Source organism: Triticum urartu, chromosome 2A, assembly GCF_056163025.1.
Source record: "Triticum urartu cultivar PI428250 chromosome 2A, HENAU_Tu73, whole genome shotgun sequence".
NCBI lineage: Eukaryota > Viridiplantae > Streptophyta > Magnoliopsida > Poales > Poaceae > Triticum > Triticum urartu.
The window spans coordinates 489,180,444-489,194,788 of record NC_141874.1 but is presented as its reverse complement, the minus strand read 5'-3'; the positions used below and the strand labels follow the sequence as shown (position 1 = coordinate 489,194,788).

At 48.0% G+C, this 14,345-nt stretch overlaps 2 protein-coding genes across 2 annotated transcripts; one reads left to right on the top strand and one right to left on the bottom strand.

The window, feature by feature from the left end:
- Nucleotides 1–8,354: 8,354 nt before the first annotated feature.
- LOC125537999 (uncharacterized) lies at nt 8,355–10,048 on the top strand. Its single transcript, XM_048701312.2, has 2 exons — nt 8,355–9,085; nt 9,441–10,048. Exons 1-2 carry the CDS (start codon nt 8,638–8,640, stop codon nt 9,644–9,646), a joined length of 654 nt encoding a protein of 217 aa, XP_048557269.1. The 5' UTR covers nt 8,355–8,637; the 3' UTR covers nt 9,647–10,048.
- A 391-nt stretch (nt 10,049–10,439) lies between these two features.
- On the bottom strand, nt 10,440–13,985 carry LOC125537998 (aspartate/glutamate/uridylate kinase family protein). Its single transcript, XM_048701311.2, has 7 exons — nt 13,166–13,985; nt 12,932–13,079; nt 12,800–12,853; nt 12,614–12,705; nt 11,381–11,616; nt 11,022–11,195; nt 10,440–10,926 (listed from the first exon to the last, which is right to left on the bottom strand). Exons 1-7 carry the CDS (start codon nt 13,861–13,863, stop codon nt 10,829–10,831), a joined length of 1,500 nt encoding a protein of 499 aa, XP_048557268.1. The 5' UTR covers nt 13,864–13,985; the 3' UTR covers nt 10,440–10,828.
- Nucleotides 13,986–14,345: the final 360 nt, after the last annotated feature.

Sequence of the window (14,345 nt, the reverse complement as noted above, 5' to 3'; positions counted from 1 at the left end):
GACCAAATAGCATTGTCCTATATATCAATCTTTACCTCCAGACCATTCTGGACCTCTCTCATGTACGGGATCTCATCCGGGACTCCGAACAACATTCGGTCACCAACTCACATAACTCATATATATATAATACTATATCGTCAACGAACGTTAAGCGTGCGGACCCTACGGGTTCGAATGATGTAGACATGACCGAATTGCCTCTCCGGTCAATAACCAATAGCGGGACCTGGATACCCATGTTGGTTCCTACATATTCTACAAAGATCTCTATCGGTCGAACATTTATGACAACATGTGTAATTCCCTTTGTCTGTCGGTATGTTACGTGCCCGAGATTCGATCGTTGGTATCTCCATACCTACTTCAATCTCATTAAAGGCAAGTCTCTTTACTCGTTCCGTAATACATCATCTTGTAACTAACTCCTTAGTCACTTTGCTTGCAAGCTTCTTCTGATGCTGTATTACCGAAAGGGCCCAGAGATACCTCTCCGATACATGGAGTGACAAATTCCAATCTCGATCCAGGCCAACTCAACAAACACCTTTGGAGATACCCGTAGAGCATCTTTATGATGACCCAGTTACGCTGTGATGTTTGATAGCACACAAGGTATTCCTCCAATATCTGGGAGTTTCATGATCTCATGGTCGAAGGAATATGTATTTGACATTAAGAAAGCGGTAGCAATAAACTGAACGATCATATGCTATGCTAACGGATGGGTCTTGTCCATCACATCATTCTTCTAATGATGTGATCCCGTTATCAAGTGACAACACATGTCCATGGTTAGGAAATCTTAACCATCTCTTGATCAACGAGCTAGTCTAGTAGAGGTTTACTAGGGACACGGTATTTGTTTATGTATCCACACATGTATTTAAGTTTTCGGTCAATATAATTCTAGCATGAATAATAAACATTTATCATGATCAAGGAAATATAATAATAACCACTTTATTTTTGCCTCTAGGGCATATTTTGAACAAATTGAACTCCAAGTTCATCGTTCAAACCTTCCAAAAAAATTCTCTTGTTTAGCTGCATCGGTGGCCACGTCTCCTGGAGCATAACAGGACAACCTGCTGATCTCATCAACATATTCAGAAATTGAACGTCCTCCCTGGCACAAGTTACAGAATTCTTTCCTCTTGAGGCTCATAGCTCCAGCTGAAACATGAGCGGTACGGAACGCCTGCTGGAACTGCTCCCAAGACACATTCTGCATGGGGTATGTGGTGGTATAGTTCTCCCACCATGCGGCTGCCGGTCCGTCCATCCAGCTCGTGAGTGGCAAACCTCACTTTCTCTGTGTCAGTGCATCCTGCGGCGACCAGCTCTCTTCCTATCCTGCGGAGCCAGTCATCTGCTACAATCGGCTCCGTGCTTCTTGAGAACACAGGTGGGTGAATATTACATAATTCTGATATATGTATTAAAAAATTGGAAAATTATTGCCATGTGGACATTCAAAAAACATTATCATATATGTTGTGTGCGATTTTTTCTCCATTTTACCTGCTACCATACATGGAAGCTTAATTAAGTTTGGAGAAATTTTAGCCCCAATCTGGTATGTGGTCAGCCATGTGCAAAATATCATGTTGTTTTGATCAAAGTTTGAGATTAGACGCTTCTTCTCTTGCTAGTTCATTCATGTCGGTTGAGAGGGAATAAGTTAAATTATATAATGGTTTCTTATATTGTGTTTTGGCATGTATTGTTTAATAATTTTTCTTATAGATTATATAAGAAATCATCTTATTTAGCTTGAGATCAACTCTAGATCATTACAAGTTGAGCACGAGTCATTTTCTATAGCTCGACATCGAGCTTCGCTCAGTTTAAGCTCTCTCGAATTTTAGTATAAGTTGAGTTAAGCCTAATACAACTCACTCGAACTCAACTCATTTGCAACCCTAGATCCAACGGCCAAAAGCAACGGATGCGTGACAGGGCTGTGATTGGGTGTTGTTTTACCATCCTAAAATTTAAAATTAATAATGGGTGTCAAACCAAATACATTGATAACGGTCGGCCACAGCAACGCAAGATAAGACCTTCACCGGATGAGCGTAGCGAGCAGGGAAGCGTTGCCAAAAGCCGGAGCAGCAGGTGGCGTTGGTGATGGACGTATGGAAGGGCGAAAAGGAGAAGGGGCCAAGGAAATGATGGGCGAGACCGCGAGGGAGAGGAGGATGAGATGCCTCGTCCTGCAGCAGCAACAGCAGCCTCACCAATCACCAACAATCCACCAGGCAATGATCGATGATGATTCTTTCTTAATTATCCTAGCTAGTGATGTTTCCTGCGTGTGTGAGCAGCCGGCCATCCACTTCCCTACCCCAATATCCTATCACCTCATCTGGGGATGAGATTCGCGAGACCACGATCAAACAGCGCTAAGACAATTTCCTCGTGACGCCCATCCCATATCCTAGAAGCTGCTAACCCAAATCGTCAGTTCTTAATCCAACGGCGGGGCACGTGCGCCACCACGGGTACAACGGATCCGTCCGTCGCTCCGTCGGCCGCGACGAGAGGGGGAGATGCGGTCGGCGCATTATTATTGCCACTGTCGTCGACGTCACCGTCACCAGGCCATCCATCATTCACAGCCCGCCCGGGAGACCGCCCCCAGTAGCGAGCTCCACCGTGTACGTCCCTTCGCTTTCCGGCGCCGCCCGGCCGCGACCGGCCCCTGATCCCGGAAGACTCCAGTCCGTTCCGTTCCGTTCCGCTCCAAGGACCGAGTTTTGCACACGACAGGGGAACTAATTCCGAGCGTCGTATCAGGATGGATCAGGGGAATCTGTCGTGATTTATACGGAAATCTTTGCATCAATGGACGGGGTTGGGAATTCAATCCATGGTGAGTTCACTGATTCGGTCGCTCTCGTCCGTTGCTTTCGCAGGCGTGCCCGACGCCGCGGTAGCTCTCCGCTCTTCTGCACGCGGAGTCGCACGTAGCTACCAAGCCAGAGAAGATGCATTTTTAGAGCTCTGGTGTCCACTTGCCCTTTTCTTTTCCATTTTTTTAAGTTAAAGCAAAGCTTTATAACTTAACGGTGTACGGGTAAATCACCCGCAACACGAACAGCCACTTGGGCTGATACATCGGACTCCCACTCGACAGCCGAGTTTGCAGGGTACATACGACCAAGGCTTGCTAGCTCATGAGCCGCGGAGTTAGCACTACGCCGACACCATTTCATTGTATTTATTTCAAAGGTCAAGAACCCGAATAGGATTAAGGATCTTCGGCCAATTTCATTATGTAATGTCCTTTACAAGCTGATTTCTAAGGTGATTGTCAACCGCCTCAAGATCATCATGCCTTCGATCATCTCTGAAAACCAGAGTGTGTTTGTACCGGGGAGGCTCATCACGGATAACGTTTTGGTGGCGTACGAGCTGTCGCATTATCTCATGAACAAGAAGAAGGGAAAGGAGGGATACACTGCACTCAAGGCGGATATGAGCAAAGCCTACGACCGCGTGGAATGGAGTTTTTTGCAGGCAATGCTGGAAAAACTGGGTTTCAGCAGGAGTTGGGTGGACCTCATTATGAAGTGTGTGACGACGGTCCGTTATCAAATCAAGGTGAATGGCCAGCTGACGGTACAGTTTTGCCCATCAAGGGGCCTTCGTCAAGGAGACCCAGCGTCACCGTACTTATTTGTGATTTGTGCTGAGGGTCTATCGGCTTTGCTTCATGCAGCAGAAAGAGAGGGGAGGATCAGTGGTGTGAAAGTATGTCCAGCGGCACCGGTGGTGTCACACTTATTCTTTGCGGATGATTCAATAATTATGTTGAAATCGAACCAAGAGGAGGCAGATGCCTTGAAGGAGATCCTGGACATATACGAGCAGTGCTCTGGGCAGTGCATAAATGTGGAGAAATCTGCCTTGATGTTTAGCAACAACACGTCAACGGAAGCCAGAAACTCGGTTAAAAGCAACCTGCAGATTCAGAGTGAGAACTGGAACGCGAAGTACCTTGGTCTGCCGGTTCATGTTGGACGATCCAGAAAACAAGCTTTTACATACATTAAGGGAGCAATGGCAGGCAGAATTTATGGGTGGAAGGAGAGGCTTATAGCTAAGGTAGGCAAGGAGTCTCTAGTTACAACGGTGGCGCAGGCCGTTCCCACGTTTGCTATGTCTTGCTTCAACTTGACCAAGAGTTTTTGCCACGAACTAAGTGCCCTAATCGGAAACTACTGATGGAGCCAACAAGATAAGGAAAATACAGTTCACTGGATTGGGTGGGAGAAGCTCGTCAAGCCCAAGGTGCAAGGGGGTCTCGGTTTTCGTGATATGTATAGCTTTAACATGGCAATGCTCTCGAGGCAGGCTTGGCGGCTAATACAAAACCCAGACACGCTGCATGCTCGGGTTCTCAAAAGCCTGTTACTTCCCGACCTACCATGTCCTGGAGGCTGTGGCGAGAGAGGGCATCTCATACGCGTGGAGGAGTTTACTGAAAGGACTTGACCTAGTCCGGGAAGGATACATCTGGCGAATCGGTGACGGCGAAAGCGTTAAGATATGGACAGATCCTTGGATCCCAAGGTTGTGGTCACGAAGGATCATCACCCCAAAAGGGAATAACCGGATGCAGACTGTAAGTGAGTTAATGGATCCCTCCACGGGGCAATGGGATGAGCGCCTTGTGCGGGATACTTTTTGCGCAGAGGATGCTAGACACATTCTGAAGATGCCATTGCGGGAGGGGGTTCATGACTTCGTTGCATGGCAGTTCGAGAGCAAGGGAATACACTCTGTGAAGAGTGCATATAAGTTGCACATGGAACTGAAGGCTATAAGGAAGAATGGGGGAGTGGGACAGAGCACAGCCGAAGCGGGTAACCTGAACACTTGCAGCGACGATTCTTGGAAAAGAATCTGGCGATTGCCGTGCCCGAGAACTGTCCAGATGTTCACTTGGAGACTGCGGCATGAATCTCTAGCACTCCTGTCAAACATGCAAAGGCGAGGTCTGAAAGTGGAGAGCACGAAATGTTTTTTCTGTGGGCAAGCTGATGAGGATGGGGGGCACCTGTCCATCAAGTGCAAATCAGTGAAGGTGGTGTGAAGGGAACTAGGCTTAGAGAAGGAAAGAAGGGAGCTGCAAGCAATCTCATCTGTACATGTGATGATGGACTACCTTTGGGAGCTAAACACCCCAAAAAGGATGCAGATTCTCACATTCTGGTGGATGTGGTGGAGCGCTAGGAATAAACTGAGAAATGGGGAGCGTGTCTTGACAGCGTCCGAAGTAGCGAGACGCGCATGCAGCTCTACTCTGGAATATATGCAGGTTTTCCTCCCAGAACCCAAGCCACAGTGCACTGATAAATGGAGGCCTCCTGCTCAAGACATGGTTAAGTTCAATGTTGATGGCGCCTTCGTCCCAGGGGAGCTCCATGCAGGCTGGGGTGCGGTGGCAAGAACCAGCGACGGCGAAGTGGTGGGTGCACGAGCAGGAAGACAGGAACTCATCCAAGATGCCTTTGCAGCGGAAGTAGTGGCGCTGTCAAATGCTGTTTCATTTGCAGCTGACTTGGGGATTATTCGAGCAGAGTTTGAAACTGATTCACAATTGCTGGCAGAAGCAATGGATATTCGGAAGGTCGATTCTTCGGCGTACGCCTTTTCTTTTCCTTGAAAGCACGCTAGTCTTTTTTTTGCGGGTGAGCCTTTGTTTTTGCGGGAACTACCTTTTTAAAAGGATCATATCTATTATTCAAGTTTTTTTACGAGAATATCTATTATGAAAGTTCGACAGAAGTACAAAGCATTTCAAACATAATAAAAATCACACCAAGATTTCGAAACCACCAAACGTCCACTATTGCCGCCAGAATTAGTCACCTACGCGCCGATGTCGCCGCTCCACTACTGGGCCGTCTTGACATTGTCGATGACAGTCCGGAACTCTTCGCACACGTGCCCTTAAGTATCAGCACTCTGGAGCCTGTAGTCATCGTCGTTAAACCCTTGCATAGATCTGAAGCACCTGACACCAAACCTCGCCACATGACGAGAAACCCTAATCTCACCACCGCAAGGAGGTGGTAGGAATCTATGTCGAAGCTCCGTCGACTACGTCCAGACGAACGAAGTTGAGGATGATCGGTGCCTGGAAGACAAACTCAAAGAAGAAGCATCGCCATCCGCCCGAGCGCTGCACCTGCGAGGACTAAAAAAACTAACCTAAACTACTAACCGAGCGGAGACACCGGGATTCTCCTCCTCGCCACGGGCCACTGGACCAGCACACAGAGGGAAGGCAAATCCACGGGCTCGCGATGAAGTCTGGAGGGTGTTGAAATATATTGCCCGTCTCTCTCCATCAGTTTGGACTTTTGGAGCAACAGGCTGGAACATGAATTTAATATGGTATTCGAGCTAAGAGGTTTTAAGTTCAAGACTCTGCCAACGCAGTATTAAAAAAAGATTTTGTAGGCTACATTGATACCACGTCTAAGGACTAAATAAGCCCAGACATGAGAAGGAGTGTTAAAATATATTGTCCATTTCTCTCCATCAGTTTGAAAAAAAATATTGTCCGTCTCTCTCCACCAGTCCCGACTATGTGGCTAGAGTATGAATTCAATAGAGGGAGAAGAAAACATATGTTTGTGAACAAGTATTTCAATCATTGCAAAGTGTTATAATTTACATGCTTTTCCTTAGAACATTAAGAAAAGTAGACAGGTAAATTTATGCCTACATCTTGGAAGCATAAAGATCATTCCAATTCTAAAAAAAAGATCATTCTCATATACTAAGTCAACGAAGTATAATCCACAACAAATCACACCGAACCCATGAGGCACATTTCCGAAAATCGCAACATGGTCGGTCCAGTCATCCCTTCCTCGGGCGTCCAAAGCACCCCTTCGTGATATTGTGTCTAACCTACTAGTTTCGTTAATATAGTTTAACTACTTCCCGCACAAAAAATATCTACCATGTGATGCATAAGTTTGCTTTACATGTGTTCAACCCCTACACATAATAAGTCCAACTATAGCCCTATATACATATTCGACAATGATCCACCAAACTTCACCTTAACGAATATGCCCTCATCATCTTGTTGTTATCATCTTCAACGCTTGAATTTGGATCTTCCCTTGTTGCTCACTGTCATGAGTGCCGCCAGATTTAGCCCCTTTGTTTTGGTCACCTTGATTGAACATAAATCCACATCTGGCTTCTCCTCGGATACATCTTCAACAATGTTTATTCACACTTTGTGCAAGTTGTTTTTGGTTCTCTTTCCCTTCGTCACAAGCTTCTTCTTACTCTTCTTAACTCTCCTAGTCTTCTTGTGATTGTCCACTTTGTAGACCTAACCATTGCCATGAAGTTTACCAAGTGAATTCAGATCTCTCTGAACCCTTGACATGTCTCTAACATCACATGTTCAATTCCATCTTAAGTCTGGGTCTTGACATCTCCAATGTCATAGTGCACGGAGGCACATCGCCACCTTGATAGATCAGTAAAAGTTACTACATTTGTAGCAGGCGGTCTACTCTCTGCTAGATGTCACGTGATAAGAGTTCCCTATATCTATTATTCATGCTTCCTCACGTAACCCACTTGATAGGGTAAGAAGGCAGCCATCTGAATAACTTCTCGTAGAGGACACTGGCACAATTTGGTTCCCTCGATATTCCTCCATGTTCGACAGTTCTTCCTTATGTGTCCCCAGTTCCTACAACGATAGCATTGTGGCCCTTTTTTCTCTTTCTTCCTCACCATATCCTACTTCCCACCTTGATATAGTATCGCAACGACTATCTCTGGAATGGATCAGAGGATCCAAATGGATTTGGCTAGGTGGCTCCGAATAGTAGAAATGGAGTTATAGATAGTGCAAAATGGTTGCGATGTTTTGCGTGATTTTGGAGTTTGATCTCTAGGACTTAGCAAAAAAAAGTATCACCATTCATACTTGATCCTTGCGCATGTGTTCAACCCCACCACTTGACCCTCCGCCTACTCCAAGTCCAAGTGAAGTCCTCTATCCATATGCTCCTCGTTGTAAGCTTGAATCTTGCAAGTTCAAGGGTTTTGTTTCGCGCAAATTCAATGCAATAGAAATCAAATGGGCATGACTTTGTAATCACCAAATTTCTTTTGAGTTATGTAAGAGTATTTTGCCCTTAGTGGCGACCTTAATAAATAAATATAAACATAGTACTTAATTTGTGGAGGAGAGGCAATCGTGCTCCAATAATTGACAAGCCAATCACCAATAGTTACAATGATTCCATGTGTATATGTCTGCCGTGCCGTTCTCATCTCACCTTCTCTCCGGTACAAGTCACTTCCCAGTTGCTTCTGGCTTTGATCGTGCTTCTCACCTTTGAAAATTCGGTTCTCCTTGCTTTAATTGTGCCCTGCTTCGCCTTCGTCTCGGCTGGCTCTTATATGGCCATAGGACCAGCTGCACCTGCATACTGCATGCTCTGCTCTGCATGGACAACCTCGCCGTCCGGCTCCCGTGCACCTTGCCGCCGGCAGCCGTGATCCTTGCGCGCGCCGTCTGATCGCCCGGGTGTCTGGAGCTGTTTCTGCGGCAGCGCCTGCGGGTCACCGCCAGCACGGGCGATGCCTCCTCACGCGCCTTCCTTCGAGAAGAGCTGCTCCGGCGACCGGCAAAGACAGGAGGCAGGAGGGCAGCTGCTGCGAGGCCCGGGGCAGCGGTGGTCGTCGTTCCACGGGCGCGGGGCGGAGCAGCGGCACCAGCTGCCAAAGCAGAGGCCCAAGACGCAGCCGGACCTGCTCGCCGGCGTGAGGGGCAGGAGCTTCCGCGCCGCGGACGGCGGCGAGCCGCTGGCCGAGCTGGCGGTCCGGAGGACGCCGGGCAAGGTGCTGGTGAACGTGACCGTGCAGAGGAGCCTGTGGCCGCTGCACGTCATGGCGTCGGCGGACTGGAGCGTGGCGGACCTTGTGGCCGCCGCCGTGGGGATTTACGTGAAGGAGGGCAGGCGGCCCTTGCTGCCGGCGACCGACCCGTCGACCTTCGGCCTACACTACTCCCAGTTCAGCTTGGAAAGTAAGTCTGTTGCATCTGAAGCCCACGGTACCATCTGTTTTTCATTCCAGAATTGCACCGCACAACTATCAAAGTGGAAAGTCAACACAATTACACAAAATACTAGTATTAGCCAAGCTGGCGATATGCCGGCACGAACTCTATTTGAGAATAGCCGGCGAGATGAATCAGATCATTTGTTTCCTCACAAAACCCCTGAACATATTCAGCAAGCGATGCATGGGCCCACTGAGAGTGTCAAGTCGGTCGCAACAACCATTAATCTTTAGGCGACAGTTAGTGAGCATCATCTGCATCATTCAGTAAGTGAAGGATCATTCACTGATCATGTAAATGTTGTGGACTCATTGGTCAGGTTTGGACCCGAGGGAGAAGGTGATGGAGCTAGGGTCCCGGAGCTTCTTCCTGTGCCCCAGGTCCTCCTCGGCCGCCGTCCAGACCTCCTCGTCCTCCTGCTCCTCTGCCGGAGCAAGCGGTGTCAGGAACGCCGGGGAGGCGCCTACGTCGGCAGGCGAACCGCCGGCTTGGCTGCGCTACATGCCGTTCTGGCCGACCATGTAGCGAGCTAGCACACGTCATCATCCATGATGATCACTGGACTGCCCACCCTCGGTCCATTTCTCGAATTGGTTTGGCACGCAGAGCTTCAGAGGATAAGACCGTAGCGTGCTGGTGCCTGACAGTATCTCGTTGTTTAGGCGGAAACGTCATGATCCACTCGGCTCGGCCACGCCAGATTCAGACAGTAGGAAATATCGGATGCGTGATTAGGACAGTTCCCGGGACCGTGCCCGGGCAATTAAGATTGTTATATAGACTACAGGAAGCATGATGTGTAATTATTGAATTTTGTACTATCTGGTTGTGGATGCAAGTAGAGGAGATTGACCGGCTATGTATGGATGGATCACATATGCAAGTTGACAAGTGGGAAGGAAACTACGTACTACTGGCTGCTCTGAATCCCCCCCGCCCTCTTGCGTGAAGAGAGATTGTGCCCACATCAGTTGCAGATGCCACCGTCGGCACATTCTTCTGGACCAAAATCGACGAATACTCAATTTACTCAACTGACACGACACCAGACAGCTAACAAAAGATTAAAAGAACATCTGAAATGACAAATCTCAGTAGCAACACACTAAGGTTCAGGAGTTCAGAATGCCAGACTGAGACTACATGCCTACCTATGCAATGAACCACCTGCGGCCACAGCAAAGCTAACAGGTTGCATTCAGTAAGGCGTTCTTGGTCAAACAATATTCGGTTCTCTAGCTGGTAATGTTTGATGTGAAAAAGAAATGGCAACATCACACAGCACACTTGCTGGGTAGCCATCACTCATTAGAGCACGGAAGGAAGAAAAATGCCTTTCTCCAATACAGTACAGCACTACAGCTCAACAACAGCGTTACAAGTTACTACTAGAGCACAATACAACATTCTGATGACCTGACCTAACGCCATACGCAGGCATAAAGACGACTTTATACAAAGGCTCTTCAACTAGTCTAACCATCACATTACAGACAGATACTACAAACAAACAACTTCTCATGGCAGAGCCGCTACAACAGATGTCACGCAACAAGCACCCGATGCAAATCAAGGTGTGAGCCTTCTCTCCGAGGAACATTACCCTCTCTCCCATCCACAAAGATCCATGCAATCAACGAAGATGCACGCTGCCGTGAGAGAATACGAATGTCCCAATGCTACAACAAAGTTAACCCCCCTTGTGAATTAAGTTATCCTTCCTGACTGGTCAACTAACGTACCTACTTGGTCGCCACAAATAGCTCTGGACATGTTACCAGGCTCTAACATGTTAAAGATGACAACTGCAAGAAATGAACACACACAAATCATCTTATGTATACTGCCAGAGGAGGCGCTAAACACAACTTTGAAATGAAAGATTCATAGAGAAACTAACCAGGAATATTGTTCTCCTCACAACATGTAATTGCTGTCATGTCCATTTTGCTGGTTCCTCTTGCTGCCAACTCCCTATATGAGATGTGCTCAAATGGTGCACTGCCGTTGCTCCTAGGAGGACAACCATATTCATCATCTCCAATGACACCTTTAAGGACAACGTCTGCATTGACTGGTTGACAGCACATCTGGTTAGATTTCCTCTCCATAAAAGCTGATGTTCTCTTTCTCATAGAAAATAAAAACAGCAAAAAAAAATACACATTTAGGCAAGAAAAGATGTAGGTGCAAGCTAAATACTGAACAGGCATGTTAGAAAGAACAGGATGGAGTTTGGGAGAGGATTAACCGACATACTTTCAGAAGCTCTCAGTGCAGCAGCTGTATCTGTTGTAAAAAGTGGATTTCCTGTACCAGCACCAGTTCCACCAAAGATAACAACCCTTCCTTTTTCCAGATGGCGTATAGCTCGCCGCCTTATGTATGGTTCTGCAACCTCTTGCATCATCAATGCAGTCTGGACTCGTGTCTCCACACCTATTTTTTCCAGTGACGCTTGGAGCAATACTGCATTCATCACTGCTGCCATCATTCTGAAAAAAATTCAAGAAGCACCATAAATACATACACATGTAGCAACCACGGAAGGAAAGCTAGGATCGACAGGAGAAGTGTAATGCAAGCCTGATGGTCAGCCTGAATTCATGTTTTCTAGCTAAAGATGTAGAAAATAAGAACAAACCATATGAAAATTGAGCTCCATTGGTTGCTGTTTAGTAGGAAATCACAGATGTGAATGATTGATTGTCTATTGAAACACTCAAACAAAAGGTACCAAGTCTGATGCACTGAAACAATGATGGGGATTGAAATGAAGAAGATCAAACAATAGTCTGTACTGTAGTTGTCACAGTCTACAGCTAAGGATTATACGTAGTAATAAAGATCAAAAGAGCAAACCACAATCCTCGTATATATTATTCGGGATCAAAGGCACATGAAATTGCCCAACTTAAAAAGACAATGGGATAAAAAGTCTAACCTAGCCTGGCACCTACCAGAGAGGACTGTTTGGTTACACCCCCACCCCCACGGACGAAAAGTTGGGAATACGGGTTAGAATTAGTTGATCGTGACTGTACGAGAATACCCTTTTTAAGTAATTTTAGATTCATGCAAACTCTTAGGGGGGATTGCCGAAGCAAAACTCTATACAAATAATTATTCAGGAAATGAAAAATATTTTTTAAACTAAAACAACTACTCCCAGTTCTTAAGCTTGGTGAGTCACTGAGGCTCTGGCTATGTCTCTAATCATTTGTAGCTTCAGGGTAATGTATGAATTCATACTGGCACTTGCAATATAGATGCCTGGTTGCAAATCCATGATACATTAAAACAAGAATCTCAAGAATAGTTCCAAAGTAGTTTTATTAACACACAGATTGGACCAGCCTCAACCAATCTGTGCACTGGAACAAAATCCAAGGAAAAGCTATCCATATACTACTCTGTTTGGCATCTTATGCAAGCAGCCAAACTTCTTTAGTTTTGAGAAAGCTGACAATGACATGATTCCGAGATAATTACCCAATCGGATGCGTTGAAGCTCTATCAGTGCCAGTGGCAGCAACCCAAGAGTCAGCGCAGAATACATTCCGACCTCCCATGAGAATAGCCACCTGATTGGACAAAATGCAATATTAGTTTGGCCTGTATCGCTTGATATTTACAAAATGGATGTCTAGAATAGTAGAATGAATGTGTTCTATTTACCTCAACACCATGGCGGCATGCCACTTGAACTTCTCTGGCAATCAGCATGATCACCTGGCAAGGTCACAAGGCTCTGTGTGAAATATTCAGGAGAGCAATGAACAAGATCTGTGCATATCTAACAAATACTACCTTAGGGTCAACATTATGAGGAGCTTCTCCAGCCAATGCAGTGCCCCCAATCTTCAGAAGTACCCTTTTCCATTTCGGATTCGAGAGAGGAGTGGATCTGGAATAAGGAACCATGGTGGTAGCGTGGCCAGTGCCGGAAGAAGGGTACCTGCAAGGATAAGCATCAGCTCGTCTCTAGACTCTCGACCATTAGATCCCCAAATTAATGAGAGAAAAGATGTCAAATGGAGCCACCTCTTGTTGCTGTGCTGCTGCTGTTGCCGCGGCTTATCGTCGTTGGTGGCCGGCGGCGGCTTGGGGGTGCCGGGCGATGGGGAGTTGCCCATAATCTGCTCCATTTGCTTGTACCAGGGCCAGAGGCTGGCCGAGGCGGAGCCGGCGATGCGTTGGCACTCTACCTTGTACCGCTTCTTGAGGTTGTCGATCTTATTCTTACACTGCTCCACGCTCTTGCCCCCGCTGCTCTTGCCTTGCCCGTCGGTCACGGCAGCGGCGACGTCCTCCCAGTCCCGCCCCCGGAGATTCCCTCGGTTGAGCTGCTCGAACCGGTCCATGTATGCGTCGAGGAGACTGCTGATGGCGCCGTCCGTCCACTCCTCCCGATCCTTCCGGTAGTCCGACGAGACGCCGCCGCCACGGCCCTTCCTCCCCCCGCCGCTGATGTAGGAGCAGTACTCGCCCCCATCGCTGAACTCCTCCGGGCGGTCCCTCCGCCGCTTGGTGTGGTGCGACGCCTTCCCGCGGTCGGAGCTGTGGTTGCCCTCCTCCCGGGCCGGCGCGAAGGGGCCGGGGCCGGCGCCGGAGCCCGCGGCCGAGGCTTCGACGAAGCAGAAGCCCTGGGCCTGCTGCGGCGGGGCCGGCTGGGCGGAAGGCTGGGGAGCGGGGTGGGCGTCGTCACCGAGGAGGCCGAAGTCGTCGTCGCAGGAGGCCATGGGGTGGCGGCGTTAGGGCTGCGCCGCGGGCTCCGCTCCCGGCCACGGCGGCGGCGTTAGGGTGACGACGTTACCCCCGCTCGCTGGCCGCTGGGGGTAGGTGCCGGTGGTACCGGTACGCAGGTTATGGTGATGGGGAACGGGCGCGACCCACGGAACCGTTACGGCTCGCTCACGGCTCCGTGACCTTGCCGCGTTACACGTTGCCGCGGAGAGGGTCCCTTCTTCCCAGAAAAAAGTGAAGCGGACCCACAGGTCGGTCCAATGCGATCACTGTGAGTGGCAGGCAGCCGTGTTGTCAGGCCCGTTTGAAGTTTGAAATTTGAGCTGGTCCGAAAGACCCAAAAATCTACTCCCTCGATTCCCAAATACTCCCTCCGTTTCCAATTATAGTATTTTTAGAGATTCTAACAAGCGACTACATGCAAAGCAAAACGAGTGAATCTATACTCTAAAATATGTCTACATACATCCGTATGTTG